Source organism: Cherax quadricarinatus, chromosome 11 (genome assembly GCF_038502225.1).
Source record: "Cherax quadricarinatus isolate ZL_2023a chromosome 11, ASM3850222v1, whole genome shotgun sequence".
Taxonomy (NCBI): Eukaryota; Metazoa; Arthropoda; class Malacostraca; order Decapoda; family Parastacidae; genus Cherax; species Cherax quadricarinatus.
In genome coordinates, this window is record NC_091302.1 from 37966070 (window position 1) to 37993802 (window position 27733).

At 40.5% G+C, this 27733-nt stretch overlaps 1 protein-coding gene across 5 annotated transcripts in view; it reads right to left on the minus strand.

Moving 5' to 3' along the window:
* Positions 1-27733, minus strand: part of LOC128687596 (uncharacterized) — a 213115-nt gene that overhangs the window by 148944 nt on the left and 36438 nt on the right. For 4 of the 5 annotated variants that reach the window (XM_070083980.1, XM_053775137.2, XM_053775138.2 and 1 more), the window contains exons 4-5: positions 16677-16943; positions 6613-7486 (exon numbers count right to left, since the gene is read on the minus strand). In XM_070083980.1, coding sequence (XP_069940081.1) covers positions 6613-7486; positions 16677-16943 — 1141 coding nt within the window. The remainder of the gene's footprint in view (positions 1-6612; positions 7487-16676; positions 16944-27733) is intronic. The other variant, XM_053775140.2, reaches the window with a different exon arrangement.

Genomic DNA, 27733 nt, shown 5'->3' on the forward strand with positions numbered 1-27733 from the left:
TTAGTTTCTTGTTACGGATGGAGAGGTTTCGGATGGGGTTGAGAAGGTCGCCTGAGTGTTTAAGATGAGTGGGGCTGATGGTCCCCAGAAGGCAGGAAAGATGTTTGGCAAGAACTCCATGTTAATTTCAACTGTTTTTCTTTCAATAACACTGAGTTACATTTTCCTTCTTTTTTCATCAAAGACTGCAAGAAAAGAGCTCTTCAGATCATTAATTCTCCACGCATCAACACCACTCCCAACAAAGTTATAATTCTTCCCAACAGCCAGGTTGCACTAAACGTCTCAAAAGTACTTTCACATGCTAACACCAGAGTCGCCATCGCTTCTAGCACTTCAATAAAGGATCTAACCAGGACAAAATCCAAGCACCACGAACCAGTCAATGCAGGAGTTTACACTATACCCTGTGGAGGCTGTGACAAGATCTACGTAGGTGAAACAGCAAGAACCCTCGACACCTGCCTCAATGAACACATTTACGCATGTAGGAACGATAACTTGAACAACGCCTGTGTACAACACCGAAATTCCACCAATCATCTCATGAAATTTAGAGACGCCCAATTAGTGATTAAAGAAGCTAATTTCCGCAGACGCAAGTGCCTCGAATCAGCACTGATCGCTGTTTTGAATACAATTAAACAAAACAATGGCAGCTTCACCATCTCCAAAGTCTTAGCAAGAATCCTCCTGAAAACAGTAAACCCTGCCATCACATAGTCTCTCCTGTTATACTACACAAGGCACATTACAGAGAGTGAACACTGAAACTACCTGCCTCTTTCCAGTCTATATTTGTCCAACCTATTTTTATGTTACCCAAGTAATAGCTTTTATATCCTTCTACTCATGTACGAATTAATTGCTCTACGATATTGTATTATTTTTGTCACTACTACTACTACTACTACTACCACTAGTGAACATCGATATGGTACCTCACTAATATTGCACCTCACTCTGAGCCTTTATATACCCTCTGTGTCCATGTATTGTTTGTAATGGCTTGATAAAGCTCCTGGAGAGCGAAACGTTGCCACAATAAAATGTCACATTAGAAAAACAGATAGCAGGAGATAGCATCTCTCAAGCGATCATATGTGAAAAGGCTAGGAAGTTGCATGAGGATTTAATTAGAAAAATGCCTGCAACTAGTGGTGATGTGAGTGAATTTAAGGCCAGCAAAGGTTGGTTTGAGAGATTTAAGAATCGTAGTGGCATACATAGTGTGATAAGACATGGTGAGGCTGCCAGTTTGGACCAAAAAGCAGCTGAAAAATATGTGCAGGAATTCAAGGAGTACATAGACAGTGAAGAATTGAAACCTGAACAAGTGTTTAATTGTGACACTGACAACGTTGTGAAACACTTTAGGAATGTTATAAAGGAACAGGAGGTACAGGCCTCTATGGACAGATATGTTGTGCGACAGAGGTTTCAGTGACTCTCAAGCTGGTCCTAGTGGCATTAAAAGGAGAAGGGAAGTAACCCCGGAAAAGGACTTGACACCTTAAGTCCTAATGGAAGGGGATTCCCCTTCTAAACATTAACACCATCCACACTCTCCCCTCCTCCCATCCCATCAATCATCACCAGATCTTCAATAAAGGTAAGTGTCATGTAATTGTACATGTCTTCTTCAGTTTGTGTGTATTAAAATTAATATTTCATGTGGTAAAAAAAAAAATTTTCAATACTTTTGGGTGTCTTGCACGGATTAATTTCATTTCCATTATTTCTTATGGGGAAAAATAACTCGACTAACGATAATTTCGATTAATGATGAGCTCTCAGGAACGGATTAATATCGTTGGTCGAGGGTCCACTGTACAAAGAAAGGGGAGCACTGCAAGGGAGCTAGGTGCCCACAGAGGGAAAGCAAGTGCACAGAGGTGGGGGGAAGGAGAAGTGATAAATAAATAATGAAGGAACAGAAACACGCAACAGAAGAAAGAAAGGCAAAAAAAGGAAAGAGGAAAGGGGAAGAGGGAGAAGAAGAAAAAATGAGGAATCAGGTTAAGTCACGGGTGTTCAGAAGTTTGGAACATTTTACAATGTAGTGGGAGAGGAAGGCATCTACAGAGACGAAGCCAGGACTAAGATTCATACAAGGAAAGTTGTATATTAGAGAGGATTCAACTAGACGGTTAAGTCAGAACACCTGTGACTTAACCTGATTCCTCATTTTTTCTTCTCCTCCCTCTTCCCCTTTCCTCTTTCCTTTTTTTGTCTTTCTTCTGTCGCGTGTTTCTGTTCCTTCATTATTTATTTCATCACTTCCCCTTCCCCCCACCTCTGTGCACTTGCTCTCCCTATGTGGGCACCTAGCTCCCTTGCAGTGCTCCCCTTTCTTTGTATTTGACTGGCTCCTCCTCCTCCTTAATTCCCCACTACTACCACTACCACTACTACCACCACCACTACTACCACCACCACTACTACTACTACTACCACCACTACTACTACTACTACTACTACCACCACCACTACCTCTTCCTGCCTATATATAGCCGTCCTGCTACACTTCTGGTTAGTGTGACTTTGTAAATGGTCCAAGTCGGACCGAAACGTCGTCGTAAGCTCCTCTCTTCTATGTGCGGGTTATTTGTGTATAAGTAATACATATTTTATTAAAAAGAGGATAATTAATTATACAAGGTATGATATAGCACGTAATGAAAGCAGCTTGTTAGATTATGTAATGGTGGATAAAAGGTTGATCGGTAAGCTCCAGGATGTACATGTTTATAGAGGGGCAACTGATACATCGGATCATTATTTAGTTGTGGCTACAGTTAGAGTAAGAGGTAGATGGGACAAGAGGAAAATGGCAACAACAAGTAAGAGAGAGGTGAAAGTGCATAAACTATGGGAGGAGGAAGTTCGGCAGAGATATAAGCAACTATTGGCAGAAAGGAGGGCTAGTGCAAGTATGAGTAGTGGGGGGGGGGGGGGGGAATTGAAGAGGATTGTAATAGTTTTAAAAATGCAGTATTAGAATGTGGGGCAGAAGTTTGTGGTTATAGGAGGGTGGGTGCAGGAGGAAAGAGGAGTGACTGATGGAATGATCAAATACAGGGTGTGATAAAAGAGAAAAAGATAGCTTATGAGAGGTTTTTACAAAGCAGAAGAGTTATAAAAAGAGCAGAGTATATGGAGAGTAAAAGAAAGGTGAAGAGAGTGGTGAGCGAGTGCAAAAGAAGAACAGATGATAGAGTGGGAGAGGCACTGTCAAGAAATTTTAATGAAAATAAGAAAAAAATTGGGAGTGAGTTAAACAAGTTAAGAAAGCCAAAGGAACAAATGGATTTGTCAGTTAAAAACAGAGTAGGGGAGTTAGTAGATGGGGAGATGGAGGTATTGGGTAGATGGCGGGAATATTCTGAGAAGCTTTTAAATGTCGATGAAGAAAGGGAGGCGGTAATTTCATGCAGTGGCCAGGGAGGTATACCATCTTTTAGGAGTGAAGAAGAGCAGGATGTGAGTGTGTGGGAGGTGCATGAGGCATTACACAGAATGAAAGGGGGTAAAGCAGTTGGAACTGATGGGATCATGACAGAAATGTTAAAAGCAGTGGGAGATATAGTGTTAGTGTGGTTGGCATTTTTTTGTATGAAAGAGGGGAAGGTACCTAGGGATTGGCAGAGAGCATGTATAGTTCCCTTAAATAAAGGGAAGGGGGACAAAAGAGATTGTAAAAATTATAGAGGAATTAGTTTACTGAGTATACCAGGAAAAGTGTACAGTAGTGTTATTATTGAAGGAATTAGAGGTAAGACAGACTGTAGGATTGCGGATGAGCAAGGAGGTTTCAGAGTGGGTAGCGGATGTGTAGATCAAGTGTTTACATTGAAGCATATATGTGAACAGTATTTAGATAAAGGTAGGGAAGTTTTCATTGCATTTATGGATTTAGAAAAGGCATATGATAGAGTGGATAGGGGAGCAATGTGGCAGATGTTGCAAGTATCTGGAATAGGTAGTAAGTCACTAAATGCTGTAAAGAGTTTTTATGAGGATAGTGAGGCTCAGGTTAGGGTGTGTAGAAGAGAGGGAGAGTATTTCCCAGTAAAAGTAGGTCTTAGAAAGGGGTGTGTAATGTCACCATGGTTGTTTAATATATTTATAGATGGGGTTGTAAAAGAAGTAAATGCTAGGGTGTTCGGGAGAGGGGTGGGATTAAATTATGGGGAATCAAATACAAAATGGGAATTGACACAGTTACTTTTTGCTGATGATACTGTGCTTATAGGAGATTCTAAAGAAAAATTGCAAAGATTAGTGGACAAGTTTGGGAGAGTGTGTAAAGGTAGAAAGTTGAAAATGAACATAGAAAAAAGTAAGGTGATGAAGGTATCAAATGATTTAGATAAAGAAAAATTGGATATCAAATTGGAGAGGAGGCATATGGAAGAAGTGAATGTTTTCAGATATTTAGGAATTGACATGTCAGCGGATGGATTTATGAAGGATGAGGTTAATCATAGAATTGATGAAGGAAAAAAGGTGAGTGGTGCATTGAGGTATATGTTTTGACAAAAAACGTTATCTATGGAGGCAAAGAAGGGAATGTATGAAAGTATAGTGGTACCAACACTCTTATATGGGTGTGAAGCTTGGGTTGTAAATGCTGCAGTGAGGAGACATTTGGAGGCAGTGTGTGGTGCAAACATTATGCAGAAAATTCGGAGTGTGGAAATTAGAAGGCAGAGAGTTAATAAAAGTATTAGTCAGAGGGCTGAAGAGGGGTTGTTGAGGTGGTTTGGTCATTCAGAGAGAATGGATCTAAGTAGAATGACATGGAGAGCATATAAATCTGTAGGGAAAGGAAGGCGGGATAGGGGTCGTCCTTGAAAAGGTTGGAGGGAGGGGTAAAAGAGGTTTTGTGGGCAAGGGGCTTGGACTTCCAGCAAGCGTGCATGAGAGTGTTAGATAGGAGTGAATGGAGACAAATGGTATTTGGGACCTGACGAGCTGTTGGAGTGTGAGCAGGGCAATATTTAGTGAAGGGATTCAGGGAAACCGGTTATTTTTATATAGCTGGACTCGAGTCCTGGAAATGGGAGGTACAATGTCCGCACTTTAACCCGTAAACGGTCCAAACGTATATATACGTTCTTACCGCTAGTGCCCCAAACGCAAATATACGTTTTATTTTTCCTGCCTCCAAATTAGGCACGACTGGCCTGAGATGCCTGGTCAGCATATAATGGGTCTTAACACTCAGTGTGCACCATATTAAAAAAATCTGGGACCACTTAGTACCTTGTGGGAGTGCCAGTTATATTGAGCACCAGCTGGAGCAAACAGTGGGGCAAACACCAAGGATTCACTGATGTAATGTCATATTAACACTCCCCTTTTAAGAGGAAAGTGATGTTAACCCCAGGTTTAGGGTCTGTCTGTCTGTCTGTCTCTGTTTCTGTCTATCACTGTCTCTGTCTCTGTCTATCTGTCTCTGTCTATCTTTCTCTGTCTCACAGGTACACACAAATACAATTATGCATAGTGTAAATTACCTAGGATAACCTAAAAAATCTGAAGTGCTATACTGTGCTTGTAGATATAATGCACAAAAATACCTGTTGGTTCACAGTGGCTCTCTCTGAGACAGACAGAGAGAGACAAGCAGACAGAGAAATAAGACAGAGACAGATAATCAAAGATACGAGCTCATCAAATGTCATCCCTTATCTCTGCACCCTCGCTGGTGCCCATCAAATGTCATAGCTTATCTCCTCTTATCTCTGCACTATCTCATCTTATCTCTGCACCCTCACCCTCCCGGATGCTTGTCACTGAACACTTGTCTTACACATTGCTTCAAGGGAATTTCTTCCCTCTTCTTTCTCCTTCTCTTTCTTCCTTCTTCTTCTTCTATACTCCTGTGTATCCAAAACATTGCTGGGACCTATAAATACTTTGTATATATTCCTAGATAATAGTAAATGACCAAGGCAGGTGTAAATGTCCACCTGTCAATGTGTGACAATTTGAATACAATTTCAGTACTTAATATTAGTGTCAGAACAAAGATTGGTTATGAAATGACAAGAACTACAATAAATTGTTATTATCAGAACATAAAAATTATATAAATATAAAAATGAGAAAAAATGGTATATCGGCAACACTTCTGCAAGCGGCAGGACTCTATGTTGCCGTCAAGCGAGCATTAAGCACCAACTTTGCAGCCTCATATCTCAATAAGTACTGACCCTATTTTTTTTATTTTAATCCTATAACACTTAGAAAAATGTGCTCTTTATTTTCATTAAAAAATAATTTTTTTATTTTTCAAAATACTCAGGGCACTGGGGTAGTGAACGTACACATACTTTTGGACCGTTTACGGGTTAAAGGAGGGGTTTGGGGTATTGGCAGTTTGGAGGGATATGTTGTGTACCTTTATATGTATATGCTTCTAAACTATTGTATTCTGAGCAACTCTGCAAAAACAGTGATTACGTGTGAGTGAGGTGAAAGTGTTGAATGATGATGAAAGTACGTATTTTCTTTTTTGGGGATTTTCGTTCTTTTTGGGTCACCCTGCTTCGGTGGGAGATGGCCGACTTGTTTAAAAAAAAAAATCCTAAAAACATAACATACCTGGAGTTACAGAGCGACTGTGACTGGGGCTTCTTGTTACACTACTGTCTCTCGATAGTACGTGTAATCCAACTCTGGAGCCCCAAGATGTGCTGCCACCAATGGTCCCATTCCAGTCCCCCTGAAGGCCACAACTCCCATAAAAGTCAGTTATTGAATCTGCTTCACTCATGGAACTCACATCGTGCTCACTGGCTTCAGGCACTGACCATCGTCTATTTGCAATTAAGCTAAATGGCCCCAAACTAGAGTTTCTTTCCCATCCTTCTGTACTAGGCCCTCCCATGGACCATCTTCGAGATATGGCATCACTGTGCCAGCCAGATCCAGCCCCATTTAAATGCGAAAACAGTCCATAACATGAACCAGGAGACAGAGTATTGCCACTGCTCATACTAAGGCTAAGACTAGAACCATAATTAGAATTAGAACCATAATTTGTGGCATTTGGACATCCAACACTGCTTGGATTGGACCAGCCAGGAGCAGTAGCTGAGTGCCTGGTGTGGCCACCAGAGGGGTGACGACTTTGTGGTTTATCTTCCTTCCCAGGGCTCTCTAGCAGAGGTACTGCTGGTACACCTTGTACTCCCTTCATACTAGCTTGTTGTTGTTGTTGACCTGAAATCCAAGTTGGCTGAACTGGAAGCTGTGGAACATACTGACTAGATACAGAAAGCTGAGAAATATCAGCAACATGACTTGGTACTGATGGATAACAAGGTTTGTTCGTCTGAAACCCAACTGAATTCTGGGAGAAAGTACACTGATTTTCATCTCGGAGAACCTGAAGTATGCCAGTGAAACGCTCAATAACCACAGCTGAGAACTGGTACTGGAGTCCCAGGAATGCAGACAACATGGCTTGAGTTACCTGCAGGGTAAATACAATACAGTATTACAACAAGATCTAGTTTATTTGTTATTCACAAAGGGTGTTCCCATCTCCATGAGAGAATAGAGCATACCATATATATATATGTAAATGTCTATTATCAAGCTGTTATTCCACTCCAATAATTATGTTCTTAGATTTCTTCATTAAAATGTGAACCTCAAGCTTTGATGTTTTGCTCATGATGAAACATTTTCAGATACATACACAGTTTTCAGCCATGTTAAAATGTTAAATTTTCTAGAAAAAGAATTCAAAACATTTATTAGTACATATGAATATATCCTCTGGTTTATATAAATTAGATTCACTTATAATTAATAGAACTACTGTACAACTATGATAAATTTCTTTAGTTAAGTAGTCAGTAAGCCATTAAATTAAGTCAGCTCATAATGCCTAGGCATAATAGAGGTTCTCTTTGCACTGCAACACATTATCATAAATACATAATCTCAATGTACTACTTGCAAAGAAATAAAATATGAATTTGAATAATAATAAAAAAATATTATCATTATTATTATATCATTATTACATTATTTTTTTATTATTATTATTAACACACTGGCCGATTCCCACCAAGGCAGGGTGGCCCGAAAAAGAAAAACTTTCACCATCATTCACTCCATCACTGTCTTGCCAGAAGGGTGCTTTACACTACAGTTTTTAAACTGCAACATTAACACTCCTCCTTCAGAGTGCAGGCACTGTACAGTGGACCCCCGCATACCGTACGCATCACATAACGTTCAATCCGCATACCGCTCGCTTTTATTGCAAAAATTTTGCCTCGCATACCGCTCAAAAACCCGCTCACCGCTCTTCGTCCGAGATGCATCCAATGTGCGCCCTTAGCCAGCCTCACATGTGCCGCCGGTGGCATTGTTTACCAGCCAGCCTCCGCGGTAACATCCAAGCACACAATCGGAACATTTCGTATTATTACGGTGTTTTTGGTGATTTTATCTGCAAAATAAGTGACCATGGGCCCCAAGAAAGCTTCTAGTGCCAACCCTACAGCAATAAGGGTGAGAATTACTATAGAGATGAAGAAAAAGATCATTGATAAGTATGAAAGTGGAGTGTGTGTCTCCGAGCTGGCCAGGTTGTATAATAAACCCCAATCAACCATCGCTACTATTGGTGGTACAGCTGCTGCTGCTGCTGTACCACCGTCAGCTGCTGCTGCTGCTGTACCACCGTCAGCTGCTGCTGTAGTACCGTCTGCTGCTGCTGTAGCATCGTCTGCTGCTGCTGTAGCACTGTCAGCTGCTGCTGTAGTACTGTCTGCTGCTGCTGTACAACCGTCAGCTGCTGCTGCTGCTGCTGCACTGTCAGCTGCTGCTGCTGCTGTACCACCGTCAACTGCTGCTGTAGTACCGTCTGCTGCTGCTGTAGCATCGTCTGCTGCTGCTGTAGCACTGTCAGCTGCTGCTGCTGCTGTAGCACTGTCAGCTGCTGCTGCTGCTGCTGCTGCTGCTGCTGCTGCTGCTGCTGCTGCTGCTGTAGCACCGTTGTTGGTGTGGCTTATTGAGAATACCAAGAAACAATTAACCCCAGAGGATTTGCCACCCAGGATAACCCAAAAAAGTCAGTGTCATCGAAGACTGTCTAACTTATTTCCATTGGGATCCTTAATCTTGTCTCCCAGGATGCAACCCACACCAGTCGACTAACACCCAGGTGAACAGGGAAAAATGCCTGGAACTAGTGCTCATATTGGCGAATTTAAAGCCAGCAAAGGTTGGTTTGAGAGATTTAAGAATCGTAGTGGCATACACAGTGTGATAAGGCCTGTTCTGGAAGAAAATGCCAAACAGGACCTACAGTACTCAGGAGGAAAAAGCACTCCCAGGACACAGTGTCTCATCAGTCATTGCTGCATCTTCAATAAAGGTAAGTGTCATTTATTCTTCATTTAGTAGAGTAGTACATGCACAATATATATTGTGCATGTACTACTCTACTATTGTGCATGTATCCTTCTCTTTGTGTGTAGGAAAATGTATATTTCATGTGGTAAAAAAAAAATTTTCATACTTTTGGGTGTCTTGCACGGATTAATTTGATTTCCATTATTTCTTATGGGGAAAATTCATTCGCATACCGATCATTTCGCATAACAATGAGCCCTCTTGCACGGATTAAAGTCGATATGCGGGGGTCCACTGTACTTCCCATCTCCAGGACTCAAGTCCAACCTGCCAGTTTCCCTGAATCCCTTCATAAATGTTACTTTGCTCACACTCCAACAGCACGTCAAGTATTAAAAACCATTTGTCTCCATTCACTCCTATCAAACACGCTCACGCATGCCCGCTGGAAGTCCAAGCCCCTCGCACACAAAACCTCCTTTACCCCCTCCCTCCAACCTTTCCTAGGCCGACCCCTACCCCGCCTTCCTTCCACTACAGACTGATACACTCTTGAAATCATTCTGTTTCCCTCCATTCTCTCTAAATGTCCAAACCACCTCAACAACCCTTCCTCAGCCCTCTGGACAACAGTTTTGGCAATCCCGCACCTCCTCCTAACTTCCAAACTACGAATTCTCTGCATTATATTCACGCCACACATTGCCCTCAGACATGACATCTCCACTGCCTCCAGCCTTCTCCTCACTGCAACATTCATCACCCATGCTTCACACCCATATAACAGCGTTGGTAAAACTATACTCTCATACATTCCCCTCTTTGCCTCCAAGGACAAAGTTCTTTGTCTCCACAGTCTCCTAAGTGCACTGCTCACCCTTTTACCCTCATCAATTCTATGATTCACTTCATCTTTCATAGACCCATCCACTGACACGTCCACTCCCAGATATCTGAATACATTCACCTCCTCCATACTCTCTCCCTCCAATCTGATATCCAATCTTTCATCACCTAATCTTTTTATCCTCATAACCTTACTCTTTCCTGTATTCACTTTTAATTTTCTTCTTTTACATACCCTACCAAATTCATCCACCAACCTCTGCAACTTCTCTTCAGAATCTCCCAAGAGCACAGTGTCATCAGCAAAGAGCAACTGTGACAACTCCCACTTCATGTGTGATTCTTTATCTTTTAACTCCACACCTCTTGCCAAGGCCCTCGCATTTACTTCTCTTACAACCCCATCTATAAATATATTAAACAACCACGGTGACATCACACATCCTTGTCTAAGGCCTACTTTTACTGGGAAATAATCTCCCTCTTTCCTACGTTAACTTGAGCCTCACTATCCTCGTAAAAACTCTTCACCGCTTTCAGTAACCTACCTCCTACACCATACACCTGCAACATCTGCCACATTGCCCCCCCTATCCACCCTGTCATACTCCTTTTCCAAATCCATAAATGCCACAAATACCTCTTTAGCCTTATCTAAATACTGTTCACTTACATGTTTCACTGTAAACACCTGGTCCACACACCCCCTACCTTTCCTAAAGCCTCCTTGTTCATCTGCTATCTTATTCTCCGTCTTACTCTTAATTCTTTCAATAATAACTCTACCATACACTTTACCAGGTATACTCAACAGACTTATCCCCCTATAATTTTCCACTCTCTTTTGTCCCCTTTGCCTTTATACAAAGGAACTATGCATGCTCTCTGCCAATCCTTAGGTACCTTACCCTCTTCCATACATTTTTTTAAATAATAGCACCAACCACTCCAAAACTATATCCCCACCTGCTTTTAACATTTCTATCTTTATCCCATCAATCCTAGCTGCCTTACCCCCTTTCATTTTACCTACTGCCTCACAAACTTCCCCCACACTCACAACTGGGTCTTCCTCGCTCGTACAAGATGTTATTCCTCCTTGCCCTATACACGAAATCACAGTTTCCCTATCTTCATCAACATTTAACAATTCCTCAAAATATTCCCTCCATCTTCCCAATACCTCTAACTCTCCATTTACCAACTCTCCTCTCCTATTTTTAACTGACAAATCCATTTGTTCTCTAGGCTTCCTAAACTTGTTAATCTCACTCCAAAACTTTTTCTTATTTTCAACAAAATTTATTGATAACATCTCACCCACTCTCTCATTTGCTCTCTTTTTACATTGTTTCACCACTCTCTTAACCTCTCTCTTTTTCTCCATATACTCTTCCCTCCTTGCATCACTTCTGCTTTGTAAAAACTTCTCATATGCTAACTTTTTCTCCCTTACTACTCTCTTTACATCATCATTCCACCAATCGCTCCTCTTCCCTCCCGCACCCACTTTCCTGTAATCACAAACTTCTGCTGAACACTCTAACACTACATTTTTAAACCTACCCCATACCTCTTCGACCCCATTGCCTATGCTCTCATTAGCCCATCTATCCTCCAATAGCTGTTTATATCTTACCCTAACTGCCTCCTCTTTTACTTTATAAACCTTAACCTCTCAATTCCCTGATGCTTCTATTCTCCTTGTATCCCATCTACCTTTTACTCTCAGTGTAGCTACAACTAAAAAGTGATCTGATATATCTGTGGCCCCTCTATAAACATGTACATCCTGAAGTCTACTCAACAGTCTTTTATCTACCAATACATAATCCAACAAACTACTGTCATTTTGCCCTACATCATATCTTGTATACTTATTTATCCTCTTTTTCTTAAAATATTTATTACCTATAACTAAACCCCTTTCTATACAAAGTTCAATCAAAGGGCTCCCATTATCATTTACACCTGGCACCCCAAACTTACCTACCACACCCTCTCTAAAAATTTCTCCTACTTTAGCATTCAGGTCCCCTACCACAATCTCTCACTTGGTTCAAAGGTTCCTATACATTCACATAACACTGCCCAAAATCTCTCTCTCTCCTCTACATTCCTCTCTTCTCCAGGTGCATACACGCTTATTATGACCCACTTTTCGCATCCAACCTTTACTTTAATCCACATAATCCTTGAATTTACACATTCATATTCTCTTTTCTCCTTCCATAACTGATCATTCAACATTACTGCTACCCCTTCCTTAGCTCTAACTCTCTCAGATACTCCAGATTTAATCCCATTTATTTCCCCCCACCGAAACTCCCCTACCCCCTTCAGCTTTGTTTCACTTAGGGCCAGGACATCCAACTTCTTTTCATTCATAACATCAGCAATCATCTGTTTTTTGTCATCTGCACTACATCCATGCACTCTTTTTTAGTAAATGTTTACAGGAGAAGGGGTTACTAGCCCATTGCTCCCGGCATTTTAGTCACCTCATACGACACACATGGCTTACAGAGGAAAGATTCTTTTCCACTTCCCCCTTGTGGGTTTAGCACTTAGTTATGATTCTTCTTTCTTTCAACGCACTGGCCATATCCCACTGAGGTGGGGTGGCCCAAAAGGAAAAATGAAAGAGTAGTAGGTAAATTTGGGGTCCCAGGGGTAAATGTAAATGGGGAGCCTTTAATTGAGCTATGTGTAGAAAGAAATTTGGTAACAAGTAATACATATTTTATGAAAAAGAGGATAAATAAATATACAAGGTATGATGTAGCACGTAATGAAAGTAGTTTGTTAGATTATGTATTGGTGGATAAAAGGTTGATGGGTAGGCTCCAGGATGTACATGTTTATAGAGGGGCAACTGATATATCGGATCATTATTTAGTTGTAGCTACAGTTAGAGTAAGAGGCAGATGGGAAAAGAGGAAGGTGGCAACAACAAGTAAGAGGGAGGTGAAAGTGTATAAACTAAGGGAGGAGGAAGTTCGGGAGAGATATAAGCGACTATTGGCAGAAAGGTGGGCTAGTGCAAAGATGAGTAGTGGGGGGTTGAAGAGGGTTGGAATAGTTTTAAAAATGCAGTATTAGAATGTGGGGCAGAAGTTTGTGGTTATAGGAGGGTGGGGGCAGGAGGAAAGAGGAGTGATTGGTGGAATGATGAAGTAAAGGGTGTGATAAAAGAGAAAAAGGTACCTTATGAGAGGTTTTTACAAAGCAGAAGTGTTATAAGAAGAGCAGAGTATATGGAGAGTAAAAGAAAGGTGAAGAGAGTGGTGAGAGAGTGCAAAAGGAGAGCAGATGATAGAGTGGGAGAGGCACTGTCAAGAAATTTTAATGAAAATAAGAAAAATTTTTGGAGTGAGTTAAACAAGTTAAGAAAGCCTAGGGAAAGTATGGATTTGTCAGCTAAAAACAGAGTAGGGGAGCTAGTAGATGGGGAGAGGGAGGTATTAGGTAGATGGCGAGAAATTTTGAGGAACTTTTAAATGTTGAGGAAGAAAGGGAGGCGGTAATTTCATGCAGTGGCCAGGGAGGTATACCATCTTTTAGGAGTGAAGAAGAGCAGAATGTAAGTGTGGTGGAGGTAAGTGAGGCATTACGTAGAATGAAAGGGGGTAAAGCAGCTGGAACTGATGGGATCATGACAGAAATGTTAAAAGCAGGGGTGGATATAGTGTTGGAGTGGTTGGTACTTTTGCTTAATAAATGTATGAAAGAGGGGAAGGTACCTAGGGATTGGTGGAAGAGCATGTATAGTCCCTTTATATAAAGGGAAAGGGGACAAAAGAGACTGTAAAAATTATAGAGGAATAAGTTTATTGATTATACCAGGAAAAGTGTATGGTAGGGTTATAATTGAAAGAATTAGAGGTAAGACAGAATGTAGGATTGCAGATGAGCAGGGAGGCTTCAGAGTGGGTAGGGGATGTGTAGATCAAGTGTTTACATTTAAGCATATATGTGAACAGTATTTATATAAAGGTAGGGAAGTTTTTATTGCATTTATGGATTTAGAAAAGGCATATGATAGAGTGGATAGAGGAGCAATGTGGCAGATGTTGCAAGTATATGGAATAGGTGGTAAGTTACTAAATGCTGTAAAGAGCTTTTATGAGGATAGTGAGGCTCAGGTTAGGGTGTGTAGAAGAGAGGGAGATTACTTCCCGGTAAAAGTAGGTCTTAGACAGGGATGTGTAATGTCACCATGGTTGTTTAATATATTTATAGATGGGGTTGTAAAAGAAGTAAATGCTAGGGTGTTCGGGAGAGGGGTGGGGTTAAATTATGGGGAATCAAATTCAAAATGGGAATTGACACAGTTACTTTTTGCTGATGATACTGTGCTTATGGGAGATTCTAAAGAAAAATTGCAAAGGTTAGTGGATGAGTTTGGGAATGTGTGTAAAGGTAGAAAGTTGAAAGTGAACATAGAAAAGAGTAAGGTGATGAGGGTGTCAAATGATTTAGATAAAGAAAAATTGGATATCAAATTGGGGAGGAGGAGTATGGAAGAAGTGAATGTTTTCAGATACTTGGGAGTTGACGTGTCGGCGGATGGATTTATGAAGGATGAGGTTAATCATAGAATTGATGAGGGAAAAAAGGTGAGTGGTGCGTTGAGGTATATGTGGAGTCAAAAAACGTTATCTATGGAGGCAAAGAAGGGAATGTATGAAAGTATAGTAGTACCAACACTCTTATATGGGTGTGAAGCTTGGGTGGTAAATGCAGTAGCGAGGAGACGGTTGGAGGCAGTGGAGATGTCCTGTTTAAGGGCAATGTGTGGTGTAAATATTATGCAGAAAATTCGGAGTGTGGAAATTAGGAGGTGTGGAGTTAATAAAAGTATTAGTCAGAGGGCAGAAGAGGGGTTGTTGAGGTGGTTTGGTCATTTAGAGAGAATGGATCAAAGTAGAATGACATGGAAAGCATATAAATCTATAGGGGAAGGAAGGCGGGGTAGGGGTCGTCCTCGAAAGGGTTGGAGAGAGGGGGTAAAGGAGGTTTTGTGGGCAAGGGGCTTGGACTTCCAGCAAGCGTGCGTGAGCGTGTTAGATAGGAGTGAATGGAGACGAATGGTACTTGGGACCTGACGATCTGTTGGAGTGTGAGCAGGGTAATATTTAGTGAAGGGATTCAGGGAAACCGGTTATTTTCATATAGTCGGACTTGAGTCCTGGAAATGGGAAGTACAATGCCTGCACTTTAAAGGAGGGGTTTGGGATATTGGCAGTTTGGAGGGATATGTTGTGTATCTTTATGCATACATGTATATGCTTCTAAACTGTTGTATTCTGAGCACCTTTGCAAAAGCAGTGATAATGTGTGAGTGTGGTGAAAGTGTTGAATAATGATGAAAGTATTTTCTTTTTTGGGGATTTTCTTTCTTTTTTGGGTCACCCTGCCTCGGTGGGAGGTGGCCGACTTGTTGAAAAAAAAAAAAATATACAGAAGAAGGCTCCCAGCATGTTAGTCACCTCTTACGACACACGTGACTTAAAGAGGAAGAATTCTGTTCCATTTCTCCATGGAGGTAAAAGGAAATAAACAAGAATAAGTAAGAAAATAGAAGAAAACCCAGATGGGTGTGTATACATATGCTTGTACATGTATGTGTGTAAGTAGAAGTAGTAAGAAGTACTTGAAATCTTGCATGTTTATGAAACAGAAAAGAGATACCACAATCATACCATCATGTAAAACATTATACAGTATTACATTATTGCATCTTTACGTATGTTTACATTTCTCTCTACTGCAAATAAAACATATATGATATGTTAACTGTTTGTGTGCACAAGTTTTGATAAAATAAACTAGTATCTACATCTATTTTATGCATTTATGACATACCTAACATTTTCTTAATTTTTTCGGTCACAAATTTTCAAAAAAATTTTCAAATATATTTACTGAAAAAATTTGCATGTAACTAGACCCATGCAGTTCAAACCTGTGTTTTTAAAGGGTGCTGTTCGGGGAGTGTGCTGTTTGGCACTAGACTGAGTGATCATCTGTACAACTGCTTTTTGTTGAGTTATTATTGGTGATTTCATGTAGTGGATCCCAAGGCACAAATAGCATAGCTGAGACAGGGACAGATTAGAGAGCAGCATAATGTAAGTAGTGCTGTTTGAGGTACATAGCAACATATCTTAGAGAGGATGCCAACTGATCTGGATCCTGTTTATGTTATGTGCTTTCCTGCAGATGAATGTAAGTAGGTGAATGAAGAAGGAATGAATGTACCATACTCACTCACTCAGCTACTAAATGACAATTATATTTCTCTCTTCCCTATCAATAAGTTGACAATAACTAATCATTTTACTGAGTAATTTCCACTAAGAAATTTCCTAAACCTAATGCTCATGATTCATTTTGAAAGATGGCCACTCATACTTGAAAAAAGCTTACTGAAAAATACTTACTCTATTAATTTCTTGCTTCCTAGTATTTTCTGACAAGTCTTGACGTGACTGGACCTCCTGCAGAAGCATCAACATCTGTGTCTTGACTGCTGCACTAGCTACTCCAACAGCCCGAGCCACTCCCTCCCAAGCATCTGCAGCTTCACGCACAGGTTGTGAAGCACCCTGACCGGCACTACCATAGGAATCCACGAACCCAGACTCAGAGGAGACTTGTGCCAGACACTGTGAGAGTCGGCAAGCAGTTCCACACACAGTGTTAAGAGACTGAAAACAAAATTACACACATTACCACATAGGCAGTATACAGTATAAGATTCTCATCTGTAGATAATAAACAACAAAAATCATTTACATTATCAATTTAACTATGGAAACAGTATTTTCCTAAGACTAAACAACCATATCCTTAAGTGTATGATAAACAGTAATAAACTTTCATACTGTTGGAGCATGACAGAGCTGACAAGGGTTAAAAGGTGTGAATAGAAAAAAACTACTGGTGCCATTTTTAACAAAACTCTTATTTACTGTATGGTCTATTATTCCTCCTAATTTAGCCCCACATATTTTTCGTGTGTACCATAAAATTAAAATTTATCAGTAACATACAACCAAATTATTGAATTACTTTAGAATCAAGAGTTCATCTATTTTTTTTTTTTTTATTAACCCATCGGCCGATTCCCACCAAAGCAGGGTGGCCCCCCCAAAAAAAAAACTTCATTATTCACTCCATCACTGTCTTGCCAGAGGGGTGCTTTACACTACAGTTATAAGACTGCAACAGTAACACCCCTCCTTCAGAGTGCACTGTACTTTCCATCTCCAGGACTCAAGTCCAGCCTGCCGGTTTCCCTGAATCCCTTCATAAATGTTACTTTGCTCACATTAAAACAGCACGTCAAGTATTAAAAACCATTTGTCTCCATTCACTCCTATCAAATACGCTCATGCACGCTTGCTGGAAGTCCAAGCCCCTCGCACACAAAACCTCCTTTACCCCCTCCCTCTAACCGTTCCTCGGCCAACCCCTACCCCGCCTTCCCTCCACTACAGATTTATACACTCTCGAAGTCATTGGGTTTCGTTCCATTCTCTCTACATGTCCGAGCCACCTCAGGAAATCCCTCCTCAGCCCTCTGGATAATAGTTTCGGTAATCCCGCACCTCCTCCTAATTTCCAAACTACAAATTCTCTGCGTTATATTCACACCACACATTGTCCTCAGACATGACATCTCCACTGCCTCCAGCCTTCTCCTCATTGCAACATTCACCACCCATGCTTCACAGCCATATAAGAGCATTGGTAAAACTATATTCTCATACATTTCCCTCTTTGCTTCCCCAGACAAAGTTCTGTCTCACAGACTCCTAAGTGCACCACTCACCCTTTTCCCTTTACCAGTTCTACGATTCACTTCATCCCTCATAGACCCATCTGCTGACACGTCCACTCCTAAATATCTGAATACATTTGCCTCCTCCATACTCTCTCCCTCCAATCTGACATCCAATCTTTCATCACCTAATCTTTTTGTTATCCTCATCACCTTACTCTTTCCTATATTCACTTTCAATTTTCTTCTTTTACATACCCTACCAAATTCATCCACCAACCTCTGCAACTTCTCTTCAGAATCTCCCAAGAGCACAGTGTCATCAGCAAAGAGCAACTGTGTCAACTCCCACTTTGTGTTAGATTCTTTATCTTTTAACCCCACACCTCTTGCCAAGACCCTCGCATTCACTTCTCTTACAACCCCATCTATAAATATATTGAACAACCACGGTGACATCACACATCCTTGTCTAAGGCCTACTTTTACTTGGAAATAATCTCCCTCTCTCCTACATACTCTAACCTGAGCCTCACTAACTTCGTAAAAACTCTTCACTGCTTTCAGTAGCCTACCTCCTATTCCATACACCTGCAACTTCTGCCACGTTGCCCCCCTATCCACCCTGTCATACGCCTTTTCCAAATCCATAAATGCCACAAAAACCTCCTTACCCTTATCTAAATACTGTTCACCTATATGTTTCACTGTAAACATTTGGTCTACACACCCCCTACCTTTCCCATAGCCTCCCTGTTCATCTGCTATCCTACTCTCCATCATACTCTTAATTCTTTCAATGACGACTCTACCATACACTTTACCAAATACAAATATTTATTTCCTTGTAAAGCTTACAATGTGTGGTTTACATGTTATAAGATTTAAATTACAAAGATGTTCACTATCATGCCTAGGCACTTCAGGCAGACTAATACATTTCTTAAGCTATTTTGATATAGGTCATATTTGAGCAGTACATTTGAACATATTATTAGGTACTTAATTAGGAACATTCTCAGTTAGGTACATACATAATTAGGTTTAAAACAGTTAGGTAGTCAAATCATTTAATATTAGTACAAATGGCAGATTTAGTAATGGGAATCGATATGTCTTGGCATGATACAGTGTGTCTATTAAAGCCGTACTGGAGGAGTATCTTAGACAAACTTAGGATTAACTTAAGATTTAATAAGACTAACCTAAGATTTAATAGGCAATAGCTACATTAGGAATTGGATGTTTACAGTCATTTGGGTGGGTGTAGGTGGAAATTATGAGGAAATTACAGATAACAATAAGTCTATATTGTTTTGGATATGTTCATGATACAAAAGAGAGAACTGGGTGGTTTTTATTTGGTTAGCTGATGATGGGGTGTGTAAAGGTAGAAAGTTGAAAGTGAACATAGAAAAGAGTAAGGTGATGAGGGTATCAAATGATTTACATAAAGAAAAATTGGATATCAAATTGGGGAGAGAGAAGTATGGAAGAAGTGAATGTTTTCAGATACTTGGGAGTTGACGTGTCAGTGGATGGATTTATGAAGGATGAGGTTAATCATAGAATTGATGAGGGAAAAAAGGTGAGTGGTGCATCGAGGTATATGTGGAGTCAAAAAACGTTATCTATGGAGGCAAAGAAGGGAATGTATGAAAGTATAGTAGTACCAACACTCTTATATGGGTGTGAAGTTTGGGTGGTAAATGCAGCAGCGAGGAGATGGTTGGAGGCAGTGGAGATGTCCTGTCTAAGGGCAATGTGTGGTGTAAATATTATGCAGAAAATTCGGAGTGTGGAAATTAGGAAAAGGTGTGGAGTTAATAAAAGTATTAGTCAGAGGGCAGAAGAGGGGTTGTTGAGGTAGTTTGGTCATTTAGAGAGAATGGATCGAAGTAGAATGACATGGAAAGCATATAAATCTATAGGGGAAGGAAGGCGAGGTAGGGGTCGTCCTCGAAAGGGTTGGAGAGAGGGGGTAAAGGAGGTTTTGTGGGCGAGGGGCTTGGACTTCCAGCAAGCGTGCGTGAGCATGTTAGATAGGAGTGAATGGAGACGAATGGTACTTGGGACCTGACGATCTGTTGGAGTGTTATCAGGGTAATATTTAGTGAAGGGATTCAGGGAAACTGGTTATTTTCATATAGTCAGACTTGAGTCCTGGAAATGGGAAGTACAATGCCTGCACTTTAAAGGAGGGGTTTGGGATATTGGCAGTTTGGAGGGATATGTTGTGTATCTTTATACGTATATGCTTCTAAACTGTTGTATTCTGAGCACCTCTGCAAAAACAGTGATAATGTGTGAGTGTGGTGAAAGTGTTGAATGATGATGAAAGCATTTTCTTTTTGGGGATTTTCTTTCTTTTTTGGGTCACTCTGCCTCGGTGGGAGACAGCTGACTTGTTGAAAAAAAAAAAAATGATGGGGTGTGTTATGGAGACAAGATATTTTTTAACGGTAGTTTTGAAAATGGTGGTTGAGTCTGCGGTTCTAGAGTTTTCAGGCAGGGAGTTCCAGATTCTAGGCCCTTTCATGTACACCTACCATCCGACTTATGACCAAGCTTGGTTCCGACCAACCGGTCATAAGTCAAAATGGACGTAAGTCGAACCTTTGAAAATTGCCAATATACTGGGTAGGGCATAATATCAAACTTTTCCTATATAAACTACCTACATAGTACTGTAATGTAATGTAATGTACAATCATTATTTCATTCTTTTTACCATAATTTACTTCTATTGTTATATTTTAATTATTTATGTACTGTATATAATGTATACATGGTAGTGAACTGTATTGTAAATTTTACATCACATACAGTATCATATGTTACTGTTATCTTTATGTATTGAGCCTTTCTTGCCACAATCTCTAGTGCAAGATTCAGACTTCATCTTAGGGGCCATGGTGAAATTTACTGTCCAGTTAGTACAGTATGATGCAGCTGATAGGGCAGGGTTACTCAAACTGATGCTGCCTGCATGACGCATTGCCGCCGTGAGTATTGTCAAATATTGTACAGCGGTGTGCATCAGCCGGCCCAGCCCAGCTGCCAGATGCACGGTCCTAAGTCGAGTGGACGTATGTCGAGCAGGTCGTAAGTCGGATGGTAGGTGTACATCAAATTTTTGTATAGGTTTAGCCAAACACGGGGAATGTCATAGAGATTTTTGTGTCTGGTGTCATGTCTATGGGTCCTGTTGCAACTATGAGGAAACTGTTTTTGTTCTGGGTTAAGATTAGAGTTTATGGTTCTATAAATGTAGATTGCACAATAGTAGGTGTGAATGTTCTGTACGGTGAGTAGGTTTAGGTCTTTGAAGAGTGGGGGTGTGTGCTGTCTTGCACTGGATTGCGCGATAATTCTCACTGCGGCTTTCTGTTGGGTTATTCTCGGCTTTAGGCGAGTTGCTGCTGTTGATCCCCAAGCACAAATAGCATAGGTGAGGTAGGGATAGATGAGTGAATAGTATAGTGTGAGCAGGGCTGATTGTGGTATGTAGTAATGTATCTCAGAGAGGATCCCAACTGTTTTGGATACTTTTTTTGTTATTTGTTGGATATGGGTGTTGAATTTCAGACTGCTGTCAAGGTGCAGGCCCAGGAATTTGCCCTCATTATGTCTAGCAATAGGAGTGTTGTCAATCGTTATGTTCAGCTGAGTAACACCCATTCTGTTCCCAAACAGAATGTAGAAGGTTTTGTCAGTATTAAGTGTAAGTTTATTAGCAGTCATCCAGGTCGATATTTTTACTAGTTCTTCATTAACAATAGTGCTAAGTGAGGCAAGATTAGGGTGGGAGATGACAGATGTTGTATTGTCAGCAAAAAGAATAGGCTTAAGGTGTTGTGAAACAGTAGGTAAATCACTGATGTATAAGAGGATGAGCAAGGGACCAAGGACACTTCCCTGTGGTACTCCAGTCTTATTTATGAAATTGTGTCCTTAATAGAGGACACAACCTCTATTAAGGTAGGATTTGAAATATCTAAGTGCATGACCTCTTATGCCATAATGCTCAAGTTTGTGGAGTAGGATGCTGTGGTCTACTGGAAATTCATTTTTGTCAAGTGCAGTGTAAAGCAGGTCTAGCATTTTTACAATTGCGTCGTTTGTGCATTTATTTTTTCTGAAGCCAAATTGGCAGGGGTTGAGGATGCTTAGCACCGTTATAAAGGAATATAATCTCTGGTGTATAAGTTTCTCAAAGATTCTGGGTAGCAATGGCAAGTTTGAAATTGGCCTGTAGTTGTTTACATCTGTGGGGTCACCACCTTTGTGTATCGGTGTGACCCTGGCTATCTTGAGTAGTACCAGGAAAGTGCTGGATTCTAGTGATTTGTTAAAGAGTAATGAAATAGCACGTGAGAGAACATGAGCTGCTCATTTATACAATAATGGAGGAACTTGAGCAAGATTTCCTGATTTATTTTTAAGTGCTTTAATAATCGCAGTGACTTCTGTGGGCTCGGTTGGTGCAAGATAGGAGGAGGTTGGGAAATTCGCATCTAGGTAATCGCCTGCTCGGGTGTTGGTACCTGGGATTTTACTGGTGAGATTTGATCCTATGGTTGAAAAAAAGTCATTTGTCATGTCAGCTGTATCAATAGGCTGTTGTTGGGCTTCATTCTGTTTAGGTGGGACAATATTCATATTTTTTTTTAGTTAGTGGGTGCCTAGAATATGAGTGTGTCTTCTAGGTCTTATTTATATCTCCTCTTGTTTCAGTGAATCTACTGGAGTAGTACAATTGCTTAGCCTTTCCTATTAGGTTGGTGAGAACTGATGCATATTGTCTATACTATTGTTTTTCATACTGATGTTTCTTATCAATGGATCATAGTATGCTGTTGGTTAACCATGGGCAACCTAGCCGTTTATTCATAATCTGTTTCATTTTTAGGGGACAATGTTTGTTATATAGTCTAAGTAGTCTGTTTAGAAATACAGTGGTACCTCGGGATACGAACTTATTTTTCGTTCCAGAAGGTTGTTCGAGTGCTGATTCCAAATGAATTTGTTCCCATAAGGAATAATGTAAATTAGATTAATTTGTTTCAGACCCCCAAAAATACACTTACAAAAGCACTTACATAAATACACGTACATAATTGTTAACGTTTTGAGCTGTTTGTATCCCGAGGTACCACTGTATGTCTATCTAATCATCGATACCATTAGCCTCGGAGAATTCTGTAGGCCAGTCAATCGTACCTAACTCTGTTGTGAAGTTACTTATTGAAGCCTCATCATGGAGTCTAAAGGAGACCTTGTTGTATTCCAGTGGTTGTTTACTAATGTTTGTTAAGAGGAAGGTGGGGTAGTGATCAGTAGTGCTGTCTGTGATTATCCCTGATTTAAGGGGGACTAGTATATTAGCCCAAATATGGTCAATTATGGTTGCACTTGTCTCAGTTAGCCTGGGTGGTTTTGTTATAGTTGGTATGAGTAGTGTGTTGTTTATATTGTTGATGAATTCTGTTACTGGCTGGTCGTCTGTTAGACCAAGGTTAAGGTTAAAGTCTCCAGCTAGGAGAAGGTGATGCTTGTTCATTTGGTTGTTTGTTATTAGTGTCTTTAATTTATCACTAAAATTTGGGATGTTTGTATGAGGTATACAGTAAATGGCACTGACTGTCATAGGAATCTGAAGGGTTTTTGTAGTAAAATTTGCAAAAATGTATTCCCCATATTCATCACTATAGCAAGTGGTGTTACAACATGATAATTCATTGGAGTAATGGTTGGCAATACCACCCCCACCTTGGTATGGTCTGCAGTTGTGGATTGCTGTGTATCCTGGTAGTTGGTATATATCTACTGTGTCCTGTTGAAGCCAGGTTTCAGTGAGAATAATACAGGAGAAGGTTGTCTTTAGGGATTCAAGGAGTGTAAGGAGGTCATCATAGTGTTTACTTAGGGACCTAATATTGTACAGTGGAACCTTAAATATCGAACTTTCTTCGTTCCAGATGGCTGTTCGAGTGCCGTTATCGAACAAATTTATTCCCATCAGGAATAAAGTAAATTAGATTAGTTCATTTCAGACCCTCAAAAATACACTTACAAAAGCACTTACATAATTGGTCGAGTTGGGAGCAGTTTGATATTTGAGGTTCCACTGTAATTGAGAACTGTAATATTTCTGGCATTACTTAGAACAGTGCTGGCTTGTGATGCTGTGTAATAGAGGCAGTTACTTTCCATTAAATTTTGATTGGGAATTACATTATATAGATTTAGATCTGGGTCTATTTGATCATTCAGCATTTAGGTTAAACGGTAATTATTTACATTATTTATAGTATGTAGAGCTCCAATAGTGATATCTGTACTAAGGGGATGTTTGGAGTAGAGTGCAGAACATAATAGACATAATGAACTTAAGTGTGACAATGTATTAAGCTATTAATGAACTATAGTACTGTCAGCATAGTTGCTGATCCCCTTACATGTGTTGTATAGCTTAGCTGAGTATCATAGTACCATCCATGTGTTTATATAGAAGATCCCTAGGCCTAGTGACTGTATGACGTCACGGGATGCACATGAGTGAGTGGGACGCGCTACCTCGTTCTCACTCCATGCTTAGACATACAACAGGCAAGAAGGCAGGCTGGGCCCTTCCCTTACCACAGTCTGACAATATATAGCGTTACCATCCACAAGTGTGTTTATCTTCAACCATCATATCTCCTTCCGAACCCCCACAACAAATTGGTGGCAGCGCTATATATTGTCAGACTGTGGTAAGGGAAGGGACCAGCCTGCCTTCTTGCCTGTTGTATGTCTAAGCGTGGAGTGAGAGCAAGGTAGCACGTCCCACTCACTCATGCGCATCCTGTGACGTCATACAGTCACTAGGCCTAGGGATCTTCTATATAAACACATGGATGGTATTATGATACTCAGCTAAGCTATACAACACATGTAAGGGGATAAACAACTATGCTGACAGTACAGCCTCTCCTCAATTAGCGAAGTACTCGTTTACTGACAACTCAGACTTACGACAGGCTCTTTGAACAGTATTCATACCTAAATAATATATGTTAGAGCTGATTTCCTCTATTCTGCTTATTACAATATACAGTGGACCCCTGCGTTTCAGCGACCACAACTTTCGTGAAATCCAACTTTCGGCAACTTTTCTCGTCAAAATATAGCCTCGTGGTTCGTGATTGGCCTCGTGATTCGTCCGTCGTACGGGGCACATCCGTGCAGCCAGGAGTGGCCGGGCATACACAAAGGCTCCCACACAACATTCAGAAAGTCAGTGTGGCATGATTTGTGGGCGAGTGACCATCACCCCCACGGGTTCATACGATACATTTCATAATAATCCATTGTTTTTTGTGTTTGCAACTGCTAAATAAGCCACCATGGGCCAAAAAAGGAAACTCATAGTGCCAGCCCTTTGGTAAAGAAGGAAAAAAACATGATAGAATTCAAGAAAAAACTTGTAGCAAAGTACCAAAGTGGAGGAGGAAGAGAGAGGGGAAAATGTGCCTTCTTCAGTGATTCAGTGATTCTACGATATGTACGATTTTAAAGCAGCAGGTATCAATAAAGGCTATAGCACCAGCCAGCGATAAAGTGTAGCATTAACAGTGTAGCAAGTAAGTTAAGCAATTAAGCGACAGAAAAACAACACGAAAGTATCTCTCCAATGTTGTTGGAGGTGTATAAGGCCACTGAACATACGCCACCCTGCTATCATCCACCACCCAAAACCTCTGCCAGCATTTCCTCCATCAAACTAACTAATTAAACTAACATCTCCTCCAAGGTAAGTGTAAATATTTCTTATTTATAAAGTGTAAATATTTCTTATTTATAAATTAAAGTGGTCCCACTTAGATCCAACCCCTCTCACTCATGTACTTATCCAACCTAAATTTTAAACTACCCAAGGTTTTAGCTTCGATAACCCTACTAGGCAGACCGTTCCACTCATCAACTACCCTATTACCAAACCAGTACTTTCCTAAATCCTTTCTAAATCTAAACTTATCTAATTTGATTCCATTATTGCGGGTTCACTCTTGGAGGGATATCCTCAAAGCCTTACTTATATCCCCTTTGTTAATACCTATCTTCCACTTATACACTTCGATCATGTCTCCCTCATTCTTAGTCTTACAAGTGAGTGTAGTTTAAGGGTCCAGAGACCAGAACTGCATAATCTAGGTGAGGCCTTACTAATGATGTATAAAGCTGTAGTATAACCTCAGGGCTTCTGTTGCTTACACTTCTTGATAAATACCAGTAATCTGTTTGCCTTATTGTGTACACTTAGGCATTGCTGTCTTGGTTTAAGGTTGCTGCTTACTATAACCCCCAAGTCCTTGTCGCAATCTGTATGGCTAAGTTCTATGTTATTTAACTTTAAAAGTGCTAGGGTTATGGACACTGCTGAGCTGCAGAATCTTGCATTTATCTACATTGAACTGCATCTGCCACTTTTCTGACCATGAATTAAGTTTGTCTAAACCCTCCTGAAGTTCCATGACATCTACGTTTGAATCAATTATTCTACCTAACTTTGTGTCATTGGCAAATTTGCTCATATCACTAGTAATTCTGTCATCAAGGTCATTGATATGTATTATAAACAACAACGGGCCTAAGACTGATCCCTGTGGAACACCACTTGTTACAGATCCCCACTCGGATTTAATTCCATTTAAACACACTCTCTGCTTCCTATTGGTGAGCCATGACTCAATCCATGACAGCACTTTTATCCCAATGCTATGAGCTGCTACTTTCTTTAACAGTCTCAGGTGCAGTACTCTATCAAAAGCTTTACTAAAATCTAAATAAACAATATCGAATACTTTATCATGATCAACAGCCTCAAAAGCTTTACTGAAAAAGGTAAATAAATTAGTTAGGCAGGAATGGCCCCTCGTGAATCCATGCTGAGTATCATTAATCAAATTATGCTTATCCAGATGCCATCTTATAATATCAGCTATAACTAACTCCAGTAATTTGCCTACAACTGAAGTCAGGCTTACTGGGCAGTAATTTGAAGGTACCAACTTGTCCCCTGCTTTAAAAATAGGAATTACATTAGCCATCTTCCACATATCAGACACTACACCTGTTTGAAGAGATAAATTAAAAATATTAGTTAATGGGTCACAGAGTTCCAATGTGCATTCCTTAAGAACCCTTGAAAAAAGTTCATCAGGACTCGGTGATTTATTTGTTTCATTATTGTAATCAAAATGAAGAGCTAAACCACAAGAGTTATACAACACAGCAGGGCAGGGAAGGATGCAGGGGTAATGGGTAACAAGAGGGAGAGGGATGATTATTGGGTTATGAAGTGCAGCGGGGCAGTGGATAGAGCAGGGGTAGAGGGTAGCTAGAGATTACGGTGGAAAGGACTGAGGAGAGTGCCAGAGACATCATCATCAGAGTTTGTGTAGTAAATCAGCTGCTGTCAAAAAGTCAATGAGAGAGTCTGGATTAAAGGAGGGTCCGTCAGCAAGAAGGGAAGGTAAAGAAAGGGCAGCAGAGCGGAGACAACATTGGAGGTAAATTCTGCCTGCTTGTTGATAGAGTGGGCAGGCCAACAGACTGTGGCTAACAGATACTGGAACGTGACGATTTTCACAGAGAGAAACAGGACACCTCTCCATGAGATACCCGTGAGTAAGATGAGTGTGGCCGATGCGAAGACGGGAGAGAGTA